Here is a 20,341-nt window from a genome sequence, read left to right as displayed (position 1 = left end):
ATCATAATTTCCAAAATTGCAATTTTTTTAACACTAATCACTGACTTTTTTAGACAATACTTTGATGTTATGCGAAAACTATAAAATGCTTTATTCTTTTTTTTATTTTCAGGGCAATCTGGCGACGCAAATACAAATCTAAAGTTGTTTTGAAGCTGAAAATGTAGAAATTTAATGATATTACCAAGAAAAAGTAGGTTCCCACTTCCACAGCGCAAGTTTCTTAGTTACTTTGCATAATGAAGTAAGTAGTGATTGCTTCAAAGACCTCACGCTTCTTTGCCTCTGTTAATATTTATTAAAAATATGCTTTATGAAGCTTTTGAACTGACTTTTATATTTGCCTTTTCATGATGTAAACTAAATTACAGATTGTAAAAGACAGGTACACATAACTTTTATACAAAGAGTTCTGATTATCACCATCAAAGGATAATATTACGATGATCACGCAAAATAACTACAAAGACAACCAGTGTGATTGTAGAAGGTTCGTGTAATTTTACAAAAAAATGTATGTTACATAATCTGATGGGCTGTAGACTGTAAATATTTAGGTACCAATGTTTAACTAAGATCTGAGAATAATTTATGATTCATTGTTAAACCTTGTGCGAATGAAAAGTTATGACTACTTTTCGAATCAAAGCCTGTCTAGCATTTATTTTGCAATAATTATTTCCTCCTATACTTGTACCTAACTACTCCTGTTTTCACAAATAAAGTAAATAGTAGCTCGGACTAAATATAATATTTTTTCATATCCCTATCCCAATCCGTAACAGCACAATCAAATACAGATTCGCAGCGATTTGTTTTGTCCACCCGTGCAAGGCTTTATTAAATCTCTATATACAAAACATATACACCGAAAGGCCGTTTCAATCAGCCTCTGGCTGGCTGCCATGGTTATTCAACTGCCTGTTAAAATAAATCTGGATTTACTATACATATTGACGGCTCTGCATAACGAATCGTTGCGTAAGAATTTTTGGACAAACGATTAAAAGTTGGCTTTGGCCACGACTAAGATGAGAAGAAAACGGGCAATATTATGAAGGAAATTTTGATAAACAGTGAAAGAGAGTGGACAGGACGTAAACCCCTATCGAACGAACGCTTTAAAGTACGATTTTGCAAAAACAACCCAACCAGCTGGGCTAGAAAGCGTGGCGTGATAAAATCTTATCGATAATTTTAAACGCCAAAATGCGAAAAATCGATAAAATGTCGCGAAAAAGCTTATCGCGGTGCGCTTCTTAGACCTACAGAAAGACCTAAGCGTTGTTGCTAAAGTATACCTAAAGATCCCTAGATAGGTAAATTATGAACACTATAATCCGGACCTTTTCAAGGCGAGAGTGAATAGGCACTTACAGGGCAGATATTGTGCCATCCTAGACTGCATCTCACTTAACACCAGATGCGTTTGCGGTCTAATACCTGCCTTGTTATGCATATTTTTTTAAATGTTAGTAGCATTAAATTCAGTAGGTATTTTTATATAATAATACAATTTTCAATTAATCGTAATTGAAACAATTGATTGATGTTCCCAATAGTGCTATGAGATACTCAAGCAGTTACAAAACCGTCTAATTATCGGAAGGTAATCTATAATATATAAAGCTCGATTCCTACTCACTCACTGACTCACTGACTGATCAGGGGTATTTTTGGGGTATTTAGAGGGGAGATGGGTAAAATTTTTGGTGTTTGTTTTAAACTAGATTTTTCGACTGCCAGCTTTACTAGATTTTTTGAACCAAAAAACAAAATGGCGGCACTTTTTGAAACACCAACTTTTTTGTTTTCGGTCCTGAATTTTTTCCTTTTTGGGAGTTTATTAGGGTTGCCAAGGTGTGTGAAAAAATGTGAGAAAAAAATGGAAAAACAAAATGGCCGAGCCGCCATCTTGGATTGAAAATGCGATTTCGAGGTGTTTTTAGGGAGGTGTCACTCCGAGATGCGCAATTGTTTTTGAAAAATTCNCATTTTTCGGCCAGTTGGCAACATTTGGGAAAGTCGAGTTGTATATGGCGATTACGTAGTTTGTCAAGGAGTATCGTTTGGGAAAACAAAAATTTCCAGTGTTGCCATACTTTGGAAGATTTGGTCAAAAAATGTAAAAAATGGAAATAACGACTTTCGGTCAGAAATTTGGATGACGCCTCCTGCAAATAGGTCAAACTAATGACATTTGACCATTTTCATCTCGATCACCTGGCAACACTGGGAATTACGGGAACACAAAATTTTGTGACATGGGTGTTTTTAAGGAATTGTTTTACGGGATTGGGTGAGGATAGAAAAAAAGTAAAAATGGGGTTCGGCGCGGAAAATGGTCCAGATTAAGGGAAAAATGCAAAATTTTGGAAATCCAAGATGGCCGCCAAGCGTTCACCCGTTTTCCTAAAGGGACTAAATTCTCCATACAAATTGTACGCAGGGGGGCTCAGCTAACGTAGAAAAAGGCGAGGCCGAGGGCCGAGCGATAGTTTCAAGCCCAAAAATCGCCATAGATTAATTTTTAATGCGTCAAAAAAGGACTAGAGCCCAGTGACAGACAGAAAGGCGAGGCCGAAGGCCGAGCGATGGTTCAAATCCCAACAGTACCCATAGATTTACTCGTGTTGCGTCAAAAAAGCACAAGAGCACAGTGACAGACAATAAACACCCCCTGTAATTTTTGCGAGGCCGCAGGCCGAGCGCCGCGTAGGGCGAAGCCCGGAGCGGCCAGCATCGCAGATCTAGCTTTTGTAGCCCGCGTAGCGGGCGACCAAAGCTAGTTAATCTCTATAAAGACCTATTGTGGGGTTGACAATTAGTTTAAACTTAATTAGACCTTGTAATTACTCCATAGTGGCATGTATCAAATTACTAAAGTAGTTAATCATACAAATGAATACTCATCAAATTATCTGAGTATGATATAATTAATTGTTACTATCTGTTGAATTAAATATCTATAATCTTTTTTTAAGATATAAATAAATAAATTCTCAATCTAAATAATTTGGCAATCTGAAAATCGTACCTACTTCCTAAGCTTAACATAAATACCTATTTCGTTTCAAAATGTCTTTTAATTTTTTGTTACTATTTTATTTAGTGTTTTTTTTTTCAAGTCATAAGTACTTGTCTTTCCTTTTTATTTCTTATCATTATGTCAAGACTCATCATTTATTATCAGCCATAGGACGTCCACTGCTGAATATAGGCCTCCCCCAATGCTTTCCATGTTGCCCGATTGGTAGCGGCTGCTACAGATTACTGCAATAAAAAATATTTCTCATATCCATTGAAAATGTTTAGTCTAGTTTAGACATACTTGCTATGCTTTACATTCTTATCCAGATTTTTAACTTGTTGTTTTTAACGTTGCCCTAACTTGAACGCCTTTTTATAGAGCCGTTTGAAAAAAGGTCGACTAATTCTATCCGCAAAATGTATTTTCCTAGATAAGGTTCTACGTAGTTTCCAAAGAAAACACTTACGTAATTAACCCTTTTCCCAGACCAACTTGGGTGTACATTTTACGTGTTTTTACGGATCTTATTTTGTCGATTTGTCTCACACAAACTCCCAAAGGGCGTCCATTTGCCCAAGACCTGCTCGGAAACCCAGGTACGTTATACGGACTAATTTCCCCTGCGACTGGAGGGCTACCGTCACGCACTCCACACAGATTAGCTGGTAATCCGGTCACTGGAATATAGACCTTCCCTGCCATATATTGCCAATTTAAGCTTAACCAATATTGTACTGGGAATTGTCACCACAGCGAAGGGAGTTCGGAGATATGTAGTACCTTTGCAGTATATTGGAAATACCTAAGTATATTTGGTAGAGTAAGTACCAACGTCTAGATAAAATCTATTTTTCAATGGATTCCTTTACGGCTAGCTTATGAAAGCCCGCTTTCTGAATTGAAAATTCCAACTTCAGCGAATTCATCTTCTACTTAAGTAAATTTAATATGAAAAGTGCATACTTGTTTAGAAGACGATCACTCTTAAAAGCTAAAAATTTTAATAAAGAAATCGAGCAATCAGTCTGTCACTGAAACTTGAAGACTTGAAAACTAAGTAGGTAGTAGTAGTAGGTACATGTTCAAAATAAAGCAGCATCACGCCATAATGTTTTCATTTTTTTATTCTAAGTTCAAATTCTCATTAGTTTCCTCCTCTTATGTAGGTAAAAGTAATTCCTGAATGAATCTCAGATATTAAGTATGAGCTTCAAAATCGTTTAAAACCCAATTTAAAAAAGTGATTTTCCAGACGTTTCCCTTTAAAAAAAGCTCTGTACCCATCCGCTTTTTACAAGCCTGTCCCTTCAACCAATATTTGGACTTCACGCTAGCCTTTTAACTTCCCTAAAACTATCGGAGCGTTTAAGCGTAAATGAACGCGAAAAACAAATTCATTCCAGCGCACGCGTTATTACAGCGAGCGCCCTCCGCACTAATTGGAAACTAAATTGCCTTAAGTGACAATAGAAGTAGGTACGGTAGGTATATTTGTTAGACTTTTAAAGAACTAATTGCATTAAAAAATACAGCGACAATAACTCAATGTCGGACTGGCCGACACGAGATCCGACGAACGCTGGTTCGATCCCCGCCGCGCTTGACTATTGGTAAACCATCTCCTAATATGATCTTACCTTTCTTCCTACTCGTAACACAAGCATATTTGATCTATTTTCCTTAGCACGAGAGTAATTTTGTGCAATTAAAGTTTGTGGGAAGAACTGTAAGCTTTTAGGTACGAAATTCAAATTCCTTCTAATCTCTTCTTCTTGTGGTTTCGACAACAAACCTACACAGTATCAACCCAAAACTCCGCCACAAGAGTGGCGTTGTCAGTAGCATTCATTAAATCTTCCTGCATGCAGTTGTTTGGGCACGCAGGACACGGTATCATGTGCTTCGTCGACTGGGGAACAAAACCACACTTGCACTTCAAGTTTGAGCCATCCAAGAATCCCCACTGGAACAGATTGTCCAGAACCTACTGTGTTTTACTACGTTGTGCTTAACAAATTAAGGATTGGATTCGCACAATCAATTGCATATTGTGAGATATTAGTGTAGGCAAAGGGTGCGCCAAAGTTCACCTAAATTTTCAACTCCGAAAATTGGAAGTCCGAAAATGTTCTTCCTAAAATTTTTCATCCTAACAATCACAATTCCTAACTACTCTGTCTCTAATGTTCATAATTCCGAATCATTCAACTTCATAATGTCATTAGCAATAAACATCTATTACACTTTTATTTGTTCTCCTAGATTTTCTAAACATAACCATATTTTACACTATTATTCAAAGTCATATCTTTTTTGTTTAGATTTCTTTCTTTAACGATATAATTATTAAAGTTCAAGTTTTTTGGCATTAGCACGTATACTTGAGTCCCGCTCCATTCATTCAGTCAAGTTCCAGAAACGAATCGGTCCTATTCATAATTATTGGTTTAGGTTAGGTTAGAACTGTGACCACAACGCACCAGCCGAGCGAGCGAAGCCAGAGTCCCGCTCCAGTCATTCAGTCAAGTTCCAGAAACGAATCGGTCCTATTCATAATTATTGGTTTAGGTTAGGTTAGAACTGTGACCACAACGCACGAGCCGAGCGAGCGAAGCCAGAGTCCCGCTCCAGTCATTCAGTCAAGTTCCAGAAACGAATCGGTCCTATTCATAATTATTGGTTTAGGTTAGGTTAGAACTGTGACCACAACGCACGAGCCGAGCGAGCGAAGCCAGAGTCCCGCTCCAGTCATTCAGTCAAGTTCCAGAAACGAATCGGTCCTATTCATAATTATTGGTTTAGGTTAGGTTAGAACTGTGACCACAACGCACGAGCCGAGCGAGCGAAGCCAGAGTCCCGCTCCAGTCATTCAGTCAAGTTCCAGAAACGAATCGGTCCTATTCATAATTATTGGTTTAGGTTAGGTTAGAACTGTGACCACAACGCACGAGCCGAGCGAGCGAAGCCAGAGTCCCGCTCCAGTCATTCAGTCAAGTTCCAGAAACGAATCGGTCTATTCATTATTATTGGTTTAGGTTAGGTTAGAACTGTGGCCTTACGTTTTATTCGCGAAGAACGTACTTCTGTACGTAGTATTTATTATTATTCTATGGTATGAGTAAAAATATTATGGTAATGTTTAGGGATAAAAGTGTTATGATAAAAAACAGTAGGAGTTTAAATATATTTACATAAATGATATTATTAATTAAAATTTTCGGAAACATGAGTGTTATGAACCTCGCCGGTAGCACTACAAATAGTATGAATGAAAACTTTAGGATGAAAAATTTTAGGAAGAGTGATCATTCGGATTTAAAATCGTTAGGAAGAACAATTTCGGGTAAATAACTTTAGGTGAGCCAATATGGACCCGTAGGCAAAAGGTTTTTTTTTTACAAAAATCTGATATTTTTTTTAAAAATTTACTATGAAATGTGTTCTTTGTTTTTAGTATTTTTTGAGCAAGTTCTTTCCTTTGTGTACAATAGTCAAGATAACCATTTGTAAAAATGTAACAAAAATGTCACCAGAACCGAGAACAAAGCATTAATATGAGATAAACTGCAGTGCGGAACAAAACCGGGCACCGCACACAAATTAATTTGAATTTTTCATGAAAAACAAAAACTTGTAACAACCGGCTTAAAGTTAAACACACTTACAACACGATGCGAGGAGCTACGAAAGAGTGGACGAGATTGTATAATGTAGGACTTCTTCTTCATTAAATCAATTTTGAAGAATACACATAAAATATACTAGCTTTTGCCCGCGGCTTTACCCGCGTGAAATTTAGTTTGTCACAGATAGCCTATATGTTATTATGGGTTATAAAGAATAGTACTGTAAAGTTTCATCAAAATCCGTTCAGTTTTTGCGTGAAAGAGTAACAAACATCCACACATCTATCTAGACATCCAGACATCCAGACATCCAGACATCCAGACATCCAGACATCCAGACATCCAGACATCCAGACATCCAGACATCCAGACATCCAGACATCCAGACCTCCAGACATCCAGACGTCCAGACGTCCAGACTTCCAGACGTCATTATCATTATAGTAGGATTCGTTCCTGTGTAGCCAAGATCTACAGCTTGACCGCCAATAAAAACCCAACCAGTAAAGGTCAAGTTTGTCCCGGGGGAAAGTCAAACTATCATTGGACCTGCATAAATTTATTAATCAGAAGTTAATGACCTGATAAACATTATTTGGAAACTTCATGATGTAAGATAAACAACTTTATCCTTTAAATTCCATATTATTACATCCACGATCTAAATAAACCCCCTCATTCATATTCTATGGAACTTTACGTTCAAAGTTGAGCTGGCGCAATAAAATACGAAATATGGCCGCCTGGAGTTGGCCAAATAAGATTGGAGTTATGCGACTACAAACAATGGCCTTAATTGAATGTAATTAGTGCCTTTTCCTTATTTTCTCGTGTGCCAGCGATGGGACCACAAAAATAGGTTGTTTGGTCTTTTCATGAAGCCATGAGACTCATTTGCTGGACATTTTTTCTGGCATCTATGTGGCTCATAAATGTAGACGGAAAGCGCTGGAAGCAGGCCGCCACTAACTAGTCAATCTGGATATCATTGGGTGAGGTTTATTAGCTGGAATGCTAAGTATATTAGAAAAAAATGTCTAGAATTCTTGTTTTTTGTAGCATTTATTGATTACATTTTTTACTAGCGCTGCGTGTATGGTCGCAAATTAAATGGAAAATGCAAAAAAATCGATATATTTACGTTGTTTGCTATATAAAATAAATAAGACATCTAAATCCATGCGAGTGAAACCACTGACAAAACTTGCAAAAAATAAAACCTTTTTTCATCAAAAGAGTAAATGAAACCAGACATTAAATAAAATGTGGTATCAGGTGTACGAGTTATTGAAACAAATAAAAAAGTTCAATAAAAGCTCACAGACAGAAGCGTGGTCATAAACCACAGTAACGAAATATAGCTGTAATTGGGACATTTTAGTAATATTTTTGAAAGTATCACTTCCTTTCCAATCCCTATGGAATAATAAAAGTTTAATATCTATGTTTTGACCGGCGCTTTTGATATAGTTTATTACCCGGTGGAGAACCGATTTTATGTCCCGATTATCTGGATTCGGATGCTGGTTGGTACACAGAATATCGATAAAAAGAAGTATCTACATTATTTTCTGTTACTCAACACTATGTTTCATTGCAAAGAGATGAAACAATGTTGGGTTGCATCATCTTACTTTGATCTTACTTTAACAAACGTCAAAAATCTGTCATACTCCATACAAAACACACCGGTTATCGTTATACTTACAGTCTTAGTAATAACATGAGAGCTCTTTAGTTAACTACTGTAAACTCTATTATTCTGTTTCTTACGAAGTTATGAAGTAGAAATTGTATCTAACATTGTTGCAAAAAATATGTTTGTTAAACCCTCAAGAGTTAGTTTTCCTCCAGCGCAGGTTTCACTAGCGTCTAGCTTCTGCACTTAACACTCCATTTAACGGCTCGATCGCCTCTGTACCTGATAAGGGGGCTTACGCTGAAATACTGCGGACTACATAACAGAACGTGTAGGGCTGGACACAAAACTTTACCTGGGAAATAAAACGTGAACTTAAACAGCGGACTGACTTGAGGAACGATTTCGAACCCCGCCGCTGCTGTTATTTGTCGTGAACCCGCTCGTAACACAAGCATTTTCAGCTTATCACGAGGGGTTAACGGATTAAAAAATACAGAATAAAGATACCGAACAGGGCTACAAAAGCCCAAAAGTGTCAGTGTCGAACCGCTGATTCAAGGGTCAGTAGTTCGAACTCTGTCGCCGCTGGCTTGTAGTGAATTCACTCCGAATTTCATTCGCCCTCAGCATCATGAAAGTAGAAGAAATTGCTTCTATCGCATTAGAGTGGGAGAAGAAGGTTTTAAAAAATACGTAGTTTATTTTCTATTCTTCTTTATAGTTTGTTCTTTCTGTTGCTTGTCATCTTGTCAGTTCAAATAAATGTTGTAAAAGCTAACGCTGTGTTTCAATATGGTTGATGGAGGCCGAGTCCATCCTGTAATTTTGTATTTGATAAGTCTATCGTGCATTCCATTTCGTCATCATCATCATTTCAGCCGTAGGATGTCCACTGCTGACAAATGCCTTCCCCATGGATTTCCATATCGACCGGTCCTGCACTGCCCGCATCCGGGTGCTTCACGCACCTTCACCAGATCGCCTTTACTTCTATTTAACTTTTATGAAGCAGCCCTGAGTTTATCCAGGAAGCTGGAAATCCGGGATTGCAGCAGCCGTTATCAGTTACACATCTTCAGACGGCGAGGATTTTTCGTCGAATGTGCGAAATCTCGACGCGTCCCGAAATCGATTTTATAATGTGGAACCCAACTATCAAGATCGAGAATCGAAGATTTAGATGGAAAGTGGATTCCATAGGATAAGATAGGTAGACTTAATTTATTATTACAAATACGGTTAATAAAAGAATCAAAGAAGGTATCACTGAAAAATACGTTTATTTGACTTTTTTATTTAATTTCTAAATTAGTTTTAAATTAACCTACTAGCACCTGCGAAAGGTATACGAGGACGAATAAATGTAGTTGCCTTAACAGGTATAGTCCTTTATACCGCACTACACATCATGTGGCTTTAACCCTTAGTACAGATGAAAGCACATCAAGCTAAATATTGAAGAATCTTATGCAGTCGTAATATGGCTTATTTTGAAATGACAATGCATAGTCTGTAGCCATAGAGATGGTAGTAATATTTCAAAAACTACTTCCATCAAACTTTGTTAGCGTACCATTTCCATTTCACAAACTAACTGAGCAGAATAGTAAATTACTGCGGCCTGAATAAATGACTGCCTCTCAAATATGCTCGCAATCAAGGCATTTGTTCTTTCGTTTCGTTTTTTAACATTTTTACTGATAGCGGATGGTGGGAGGGTTCATTTCGTTTTCGTGCGCTTCGCGGATTCCCTAGCAAGAGCTGAAAATCAGTGTTCTGCCCTTTTCAGGGCAGTGTTTACATTGAGCTCTTTGCTTTTTGCATCGCTGCGACACACATCATGCAGGAAGTATTCTTCCACTTGTTACTGCTTTTGTTTGTTTTATGCATGCTTATACAGGGTGACTGGAACTGAACCCGCCATAGCTAATACGCGTATAGAGGAGGTCATTTGCTAATTATTGAACCTTACTTTCTATGGCTAAAGTTTCATAGTTTAGGAGATATGTCAATTTTCATACTTTTTCCGAAATTTGACCTAAAAACTGCTTAATTTTTTTTTCTCGCATGATTTTAACCGATTTTTTTATTTGATACTAATATCGAATAAACCTTTAGTCAAATAAAATAAATTTCAGATCCAGATAATGATTGAATAACTAGTTACGAGCCGCCAAAGTTTAACAAAAGTACAAACCACGATAAAAAATTCAAGTTCGATTTCGATTTATAAAAAAACTAATGGTGATAATGGATTGCCAATGATCTTAAAAATATCTTTACCTTCTCTTCTTTCCAATGATATATCACACATAGTAAGTAGATATTGAAATTTATTAAACATTCAAAGTTTAGGGAAGAAAATGGAGTAATAATACGAAAATTATCCATACAAAGTTTCTTCAAACATCTCATATTTTCTGCTATACTCCTTTTCATAACTATTTTTGTGTGTTTTTTGAAAAATTAATTTAAAATAATAATCACATTATAAAGAAAAGATTTAAAAAAAGTTCAAAATCAACTTTGTATGGATAATTTTTGTATTATTACTCCATTTTCTTGCATAAACTTTGAATTTTTGACTAATTTCAATATCTAATTACAACGTGTGATATATCATTGGAAAGAAAAGAAGCTAGAGATATTTTTAAGATTATTGGCAATCCATTATCACCATTAGTTTTTTTTTAAATCGAATTCGAAGTACAATTTTTTTTCGTGGTTTGTACTTTTGTTAGACTTTGGCGGCTCGTAACTAGTTATTCAATCATTATCTGGATCAAAAATCAATTTTATTTGAATAAAGACATATTCGATATTAATATCTAATAAAAAAACTGTTGAAATTACGCGAGAAAAAAAATTTAAGCAGTTTTTAGGTCAAATTTCGGAAAAATCTGAAAAAAGTATAAAAATTTACATATCTCCTAAACTATAAAACTTTAGACATAGAAAGTAAGGTTCAATAATTAGCAAATGACCTCCTCTATACGCGTATTAGCTATGGCGGGTTGAGTTCCAGTCACCCTGTATAACTAGTATTCTACTGTATTCTATTCTTTTCTTATTATTGTTATGCTGCAACTTTACTCTTTATGTGTGTTAAGTGTATGCAAATAAATGATTTATCTATCTATCTATCTATTTGTTCGATATTTCGATGGCGTAGTGGTGCGCACTGTATTGGTCGATGGTTTGGTTTCTGAGTTAATCTAGAATGTTTCTTTCTGAATTTGCTAATAAGCAAAGAAAAATCAGTACAGTCAGCGTCAAATAGTTCGTAAGCGCAAAGTAGCCAAAAGATAGCAACACGTCTTTGTTACAATTGAAATATGGTTGTGTTTTCGACTTTTTGCTGGCCATTTTGGGTGTCACTAACTATTTGACGATGACTATACATACCTTATAGCAGTGGTTCTCAAACTTGTCTGGGCTACGACTCATCTAATACAAGTTCCCAAACTCGGGACCCACCTATAGGAAATTTCACCCGGTGCCCGCGGTTGAATCGGTAGGGTGGTGTATGGTTCTACAGGCAGGGCCCACTCAATGTTCGCTCGCGACCCATAGTTTGGGAAACCCTGCCTTATAGGATTCACCCTCGACCTCTTTTTAAGTTCATGAACTATTCGTGATTCAAGCAACCCTTGACCTCCATTTTATGGGACGTAAAATGAGCTTTTTATGTCCTACATTGTAAACGCTGTTCTATTACAACTAAGGGTAGATAGTTGTGTATACAGTCAGTATTTTAAAAAATCTGAATAATATACAATAATGTTTTAAATCTCTGTCAAAAAGGGCTCTGAAATATAGAAATCCTAAATATGTTTTTAAAATAGCCTCGATTGGCAACCACGAGCCGAAAGACGTAGAGTGGGCAGGCCTCCTACTAGTGGACCGATGATCTGGTGAATGTCACGGGAAGAACTTGGATGCGGGCAGCGCAGGACCGGTCTATGGAAAGCCTTGGGGGATGCCTTTGTCCAGCAGTGGACGCCATTTGGCCGAAACTAACCATCGAACCAAAAATATGTTTTTAAAGAAAAAAATATCTTTATGTATCTTCGAAAAAAAATTGAGGTTTTTTTTAACCACCATATACTCGTACGTACTATAGTACAAGTGGATATAATAGTTACATAATATGTATTTCTTAAGATAGTTATGATAATAATAACACACCAATTTCCTTGGTCTCCTATCTCGGGCTCCATAAATCTGGGATGACAGGGAACAAAAATTTATGAGCCAAGTAGTGCCAGGGATGAACTTATGACAGAAAAGTGGGTCCAAGTGACAGGAATTCAACGATTTAGGGCTGATTTTTCAATCGCCGGATAACTTTTAACTGAAGAATAAGTTTGGCACATTGAAAGTGTTAGTATGGGAAATGTGTCAAAATGACAAGGTTATTCTTCAGTTAAAAGATATCTGACGATTGAAAAATCAGCCCTTAATAAAATAAACAATGTCGTTTGTAAAAGTCAGACGCTCGTGATGTCTGATACCAGGGTTGTGTTCGCAAAAGTGTTGGTAAGCGCATAACTCAACAACGCCTGGACCAATTTTATTAATTGTTTTTTAAATGTTCGTCCAAGGATAGTTTTTACGGCGAGAAAAGTTCGAATAATTTTCGGGAAGACCCTTTAAAAAAAACTCGAAACTTCACTCCTAATTTTAGTTTTACCCAAACAGGGTCCACGCGTAGGAAGTCGTGGGTGGCCGCTTTTACCTACATAGTAATATTAAGGGGAATTCATCTTTTACTTATATTATTTTTGGCAGCCACTAACTTCAGACGTGTGATGTTAAAAGATTATAAAAAAAAACTTGAGAGTGTCAAATTTAATATACCTAGCTTGTGACTTGACCTGTCGTCTCTCGCAACTTAGTTATCAACTAAATATAAGGCTTGTTCGAGTGTCTAAGGTCAGTAGTGTTTGGTATTCCTTCATCGTCGGTCTCTGCCAACCAGTCTATTAAGTTGGCCTTTGTGGCTCTACCAAGAGACTTATAACATTGATAACTCTCATACAGGGCGTGAAAAAAGTATGAGCTTTTTAAGGCTTTTTGGGCTTAAAGGGTGGCTCTGAGTAAATTTTAGAATATAGGAAAAATATTTAACCATATCTGTGGTCTAGGGGTAAGACCACTTGCTTCAGAGCCAGTGGTCCCGGATTCGATGCCCAGTGGGGAACAAAGTTTTCTGCTCGGTTCCGGTGATTGTAGGATTTGATCGCAGCCCGCCTGGCTAGCTATCACCTTCTTACATCAATTTTATCGCCATAATTACAATGTTAAAAGCATTTTTTGATCATTTGTTTCATTTTGGAAGTAAAAAAAAATCTGCTAGTTCCTCCTGTGATCGCCATCGCTGTTCGCCGGCTGAACGCTTGTGATCGTATTGCTTTGACTGAAACTTTAGAATTCTTTCACTTTCGGCTTGTTGCCATCACTTTCCATCAGGTGACATGTGACAGGTTTAGGGCTTTCTCGTTGTGGATATATTTTTTAATGAAAAAATGCCCCTAAATACGCCTAAGTAGGTACATTACGAAATCAATTACGTTTTCTTAAGTCCAACAAAAATCAATGTAATTTGTCCCCGTCATGATACAAGCTGGAAAGCAATTTGTCTGATATAACCGGATTACCCGGCTCGTCCTGCACCGGACCGTGGGTAAACCGGATTAGACAATGTGGAAGAATGCCGCAGAAATCCTAAATATCATATTTTATCAGTTAAAAATTCGTTAATAAGAATCAATTTTTTTCTGTGGTATACATGTAGAGAAAATTTTAAAGATAAATCAACAGGTAAAGCAAAGGAGAAAGAAGATTATAATATTGTTACTTCTCTTATCAACACTCGTTTGACGCCTACCTATGTGTAATAAATAAATAAAAAAATCCTTGGACATTTTACACTGCGCCGCTAACCCCAAACTAAGCAAAGCTTGTACTATGGGTACTAGACAACGGATATAAACATACTTAAATAGGTTTTTTTTTTGTAAATACATACATATTGTACATAGAAGACACCCAGACCCGTCACAGAAATTAAAATTCAGCATTTCAATTTCTGCCCGGCCGGGAATCGAACCCTGGACCTTTCGGCATAGTAGTCCGTTCTGAACCACTACACCAAACGACCGACATGTATCATAACCCCGTCAAAAACATTGAGGGCTGTTAGGTTTAATCACCAAACACCATTATTCTAACTCCATTTTATGTACCAAATAAAGTCGTTTTCAGGCTGAAACCCACAAAGGCTCACAACACATAGGCAAAGACAAACATTCATTTAAACTAGGGCTAGGCGCAGGTGTTTTAGACTGTATACCAGTCTGGGTCATTATATTTGTTTATGTGGTTAGCTGGATACTTAATGTTCTTAGCGTACTGAAAAAAGAGAAGTCATATTTTGATATTACCTACAAATATTTGCATGCTCACTATAATATTTGTAATAATGAAATATAATAGGTATAATTGGATAATTGGGCTCCTTTAAATCAAAATCTGCGCGGGTGAATTCTCGGCAAAAAGTACAGAATGATGATGTACTTTAATAGGTTAGTTAGTTGTTCTCAGAACTCATTAGAGCGGGTAGTATTTTATCTAAAAATCGGCAGTTTCATTAATATTACTATAGTATTTTTTGCCAGGGAGGCACTACATATTAGCCTATTTACCCTGCACGCCGATACCCAGTCTGTTTACAGCTGAAACCACGGAATCTCGTTTCAGGAACTTCATCATATTATAAATCCCTGTGTAAACAGAGATTATTTAAATGCAGGCTTTATTTATATATCGGTTTGAGCTGCGGTCATGAACAATGCGATATGGGAAGGCTTTTAGCCTAATGAGTGACGCAAACACTTTTATTTGTCATGGCATTTTGGGGGATTATGCCGGATTTAGAGCTTAACTAGAAGTGGCATTCGAAATATTCCACATAAAAGCGTTAATTAAGATAGATTAGGCTTTTTTACGTACCGGAAAACGCAGCGTGGGACGTCCACCCACAAGGTGGACCGACGACCTGATAAAGGTAGCAGGAAGGCGCTGGATGCTGGCCGCTACCAACCGTGCGATGTGGAAGTCATTGAGGGAGGCCTATGTTCAGCAGTGGATGTCCTATGGCTGAAATATTGATGATGATGATGAGGCTTTTTTAAAGCTGGCGCTTTTGGTGCTAAGTGATAAATTGTATTTATAATGAGGCAATTTAATGTGATAGTTAAGTATCCAGTGTTCTATTTAACATGAGAATAGACCTACCGGCCTCTAATAGTACCAATAATGGTCCTCTAAATATCAAAACTCAATCAGTCAAAATCCTTAATCTATGCTTAAGTGCAATAGAGTCTTGAGCTTCGATGGTTTCAAGCGACTTCCAGCGTAACTATAGTCATGTATCACACAACAAAGGCTGCCCAACCACATTACATAAGGGACACAAATGCCCTGGAAGTGCCGGAACGAACCTGTACTTAACAACTTTGACCCGGGACCCGCTAACAGTCTTGTAGAGGAATTTTGTAATTAATATCTACGACTAACGCCCGTATTCACAAACGATGCTAGCTCAAGTGAAGCCGCAAATCGAACGCACAGCGTTGAATAGAGCTCTGTGATTGGTTCGTGTGTCACGCTGTGCGTCCACGTCATAGTAATGTTTGTGAATACGTAAGTCGATTTTTATATTTAGTAAAAAAGAACTTCGTTGAATAAAGGTAATTTGCAAGGTGTAAGTTGCACTTTGGACTGCTTGACCTGGTGGTAAGTTTACCAAATGTTTATTAGCTGTAGTCGTGGGTTCCAATCCTGCTAGAGACTAAAGTAAGCGTGATGCGGAATATTGTTGGTTACATTTAACAAAACATCTACATTTAGTCGCATGATAATGAAGCCAAATACCTACCAACCTATCTGTAATGTAATTTCACATTACTCAAATTTAAATGTTCCAATCTGTAACATTACAAGTTGAACACTGTTATGCTCGTTTCACCTCCCTCGCCGATGTATTGTTCGACTCTGTAACGCTACATTACAGGCAAATGCGCCAGGTGGGGGAGCAGTAGCACCTTTACAAAACCTACTACGACACTGATACCTAAGTCAATAATTATTATGCTTTATTACTAAGGAATAATAAAGCTTTTTGTTAAAATGTATGCTACTAATTCCACGTGAACCGCATAGGAACAAACCAACATATTCGCGAGCAAACCGTAGCATTGTGTTGCGTAACCAATCCAAATGTTACCTGCGTCATTAATTTCCATTTCACATAATCGCGATATCTACTGTGATTAATGACGTTTTCGTCGGCCGCGGCCTGACTGGCAGCGAGGAGCAACGGAACTATTCCCACCTATTGTTCCCACCGCTAAAACTCCTGTGTAGCTTGAGCCAAGATCTACAGCTTGACCGCCATAAAAATGTTTGCATGCCAGTCACGGAAATTGTGTCTATAGTCTGGTCCGTGAGCACGTAGAATTTTGTCCAATGACCCCTAGCTACCCATCCTTATCGCTCGCGCGTAATTATGTTGCTATCGCGCTCGCACACTCACTGCGGGTGCCAGTCGCACAGTCGCGACAGCAATACATATAATTACGCGCGAGCGATAAGGATGGGTAGCTAGGGGTCATTGGACAAAATTCTAAGTGCTTACGGACCGGGCTTTAGTCAAATTACACTAATACAACATGTTTGCATTTGCAATGAAATTTGCATTTGCATTTTCCAAAAAAAACTTTACCAAAAAAAGCATCTTTACATGTCTTCTTGTGTGTCTTCCAGGTAAGCTGAGCGGAGCTGTGCGGAGAGGAGATGTGGAAATAATGAAATCTGATTGGTTATTCAAAACACTTCTCTGCATCACTCCGGGCCTAAGGCCCAGTTTCCACTATGGCAGAGTGAATAGTGAGTCATAAGTGCCACTTGTGGTCTAAACTGAATAAATATTTTTTGATTTTGATTTTGATTTTTGATTTTGAAGCAGAAAAGAGAGATGTGTTTTTCTATATAATTTGACAGAGGTGTGGAGTGGTGAGGAAAAGTGGGCTTTGAGAGTATCCGCTGTCGCCTTTGTTGCACCGCAGCCTTATCCAATGTAACTCAATTATTACCAATTTGGATCATGCTCTGTTTATGTTTTGCGTTTGCGCTCAAATCTCGGCATTCAGTTAATCTGTCCGAAATATAATTACTTTGATACGAACGTACGTTTGATATTGTATTTTCGTCTATATCATTTCATTCTGCGTTAGTGGTTAAGACCATGTTTTTTTTTTTAAATCCACAACAAGGAAGCCCTAATTAGCCTACATCTCTCATGGAATGATGATGAATGCATTTTAACGAAATATTACTTTACTTCATTTTTCGTAACACTTTATAGCTGAAATGATGGTGATGATGATAATGAAATTTTCATCAAAATCCGTTAGTGTAACTAAGTTTTTCCTCACAAACTTTTGCGTTAGTAAAATAAAGTATAGTTTTAGCAAAAATGGATTGGCGAAGATTTATGACCACTATTTGACCTCCAACTCCGTAATAATTATTTATTACTGGACAATTTCGGGGCCGATCGGGCGACCTGACACCGATAAGGCGTTACCAAATTCCTAAGGTTTGCTGATTCCCTGATATTTATTAGGATACTAGTTTTTGCCCGCGGCTTCGTGTGATTCGTAGATTTTGATTTGCCATAGGTAGCTCGTAAATCCCATGTTAAAAACTGGTGACTAGGACAAGTATCTATACTAATATTATAAATGCGAAAGTAACTCTGTCTGTCTGTCTGTCTATCTTGCTTTCACGCCTAAACCACTGAACCGATTTTGATGAAAGGCATAGAGATAGTTTGAGTCCCGGGAAAGGACATAGCACAGTTTTTACCCCGGTTTTTGAAACAGGCGCGCGATAAAGTTTTTCTGTGACAGACAAAATTCCAAGCGGGCGAAGCCGCGGGCGGAAAGCTAGTGAATAATAAATGAATGAGTTTTAAATATTATTTTCCTAAGAAAGGTTTGATTTCATCCCCTTCAAGCTTTATTTTCACGACAAAAGTAGCCTGTGTTCTTTTACAAGATCCAATAGATTTTTTTAATAATTAATTAATTTCATATCTGTTACTTGATTCTCTACGTAGCCTTTCCCCCTATCCCCTATTTCACCCCCTTCGATATCCTACTCCAATATCCAATGTCTATGTTTACTGATTCATCAAAATTGGTTCAATGGTTTATGCGCGAAGACTGACAGAGCTACTTTTAAAATTATAATATGTAATAGTATGGATAACCAAGAAATTGATATAATAACAGCTTTGGGACCACTGGGTGGGTCATTAGACAAACAAAATTGGATTGGAAAAGGTTTGCGTTGTTGCAAATTAAATGTATTTCGATACCTTCAGGTTCAATTGTCGTATAAACCAAAACCCTACTTTTCAGGAGAGCCAAAAAACGATTTTTTTTTTAATAAAAAATTCGTAACTTTTTTATTTGAGAAGTTATAAACAAATGTCAAAGAGAAAACATTTTTCAATTTTTACAATGAAAAAGTCTAAATATTTAAAAAATGGGCATCTTCAGTAGTTTTAAAGTTAGTTTGGAGTTACATCGTTGAAAAAGGCACTTGGTGGTTTATACGACCCATTATATTTGACCTAAAAATAACTCTTTAAATCGTATTTGAATTTTTTGTAAACACGAGACTAAAATTGATGGCTTAAAGACCATTAGATGTATTTTTTTTGGTTTATATACCCATTGATAAAGTGATTTATTCAAATGTATTATTAAAACTATGTATGTAAATAGTGTATTGTTTACTATTTCCAGGCTTTTGTTGTTTAGAGAATTTGCACAAAGATATTTAACAGTGTAAAAACTATATTTGGTGGAGGTAGAAATAATAAATCTGCTTGCATACGAAAAATATCATTTTTTTTACAATTTTGCAGGAAAATTATGACAAAACAAATAATATTTCTAATAATTCTAAACAAAACTAATCACCATAAATTTTAGACAGCTTTCCTGGTTCTCTGCTGACGCATATTGATTTTGTTTGGTTATGATAAATTTTGCATGAAGAGAAGAGCCCCAGTATGCTCAGGAGAAGGATTTGTAATTTTTTGAGAATTTCTCTAAGGAATTTTTTATAAGAAACCCAAATTTAAATTACAGCTAAAAGTAACCACTACTGGCAACCATTAAAAGTTGGAGTACTTGTAAAGTAATAAACTATTACAGAGCATCTCAAAAGGGTATAAAATGAGCACACTATGGCTTGTTTTCTTTGTTTAAAAGTCTTGAATTCATCACATTTAGTCGAGATCAATAGGCTAGATGACAAAATTTCAATTATTTGTCCGTCAAACAGATTATTAGAAAATATGAGACTCATATTTTTTATTTTCTTTCATAATTTAGTAATATCAGTGCTACATCGAGTTGAAATGGCGCGATACGTCACTCTTGAGTAGAATTTTTACTCAAAAGTGACGTCACGCGACATTTCAACTCAATATAATACAGTAATTCTTCGATAATGAGAAAAATTAAAGTATGAGTCTAAATTTTCTAATTCTCTGTCTGACGGACTAAATAGAGTTTCGATTTCATGACCCGGTCATCATTACTATTCACGGATGTACTGGACCTGGAAAGCAACCTTATATTTTATATCTAGTAGCTAGTAAGAAAGTTGATTGTTTCTACTTTTAAAGATAATATTAAAAGTAGAAACAATCAACTTTCTTTAACTTTATAAATAAGAAAAACTTACTTACTGTACATACATACATATGTAATGCAATAAATAAATGAATATGAATATGTAACAGATAATTACCANCCCCAGATCACGTTATTAATGGACGGCCCCTTATACTGGTGATAATATCTAGAATAGTAATTATCTAGATAATTTCGAACCCTGCTACTTTGGGTGTCACGAACTATTGGACGCTGTCTGTACGTGTGTTTATGTGCACGTGTG

The 20,341-nt window shown here is 36.8% G+C and overlaps 1 protein-coding gene across 1 annotated transcript in view; it reads left to right on the top strand.

The window, feature by feature from the left end:
* The window catches only part of LOC114355161 (uncharacterized), a 104,575-nt gene extending 103,846 nt beyond the window's left edge, over window positions 1–729 (top strand). Inside the window, exon 15 of the mRNA XM_028307857.1 lies at window positions 113–729. Coding sequence (XP_028163658.1) covers window positions 113–167 — 55 coding nt within the window. The 3' untranslated portion in view covers window positions 168–729. The remainder of the gene's footprint in view (window positions 1–112) is intronic.
* The last annotated feature ends 19,612 nt before the right edge of the window (window positions 730–20,341 follow it).

The sequence above is a fragment of the Ostrinia furnacalis genome, unplaced genomic scaffold (genome assembly GCF_004193835.3).
Source record: "Ostrinia furnacalis isolate ACB-3 unplaced genomic scaffold, ASM419383v2 OfSCF2357, whole genome shotgun sequence".
NCBI classification, from domain to species: domain Eukaryota; kingdom Metazoa; phylum Arthropoda; class Insecta; order Lepidoptera; family Crambidae; genus Ostrinia; species Ostrinia furnacalis.
This window is presented reverse-complemented; position numbering and strand designations above follow the sequence as displayed.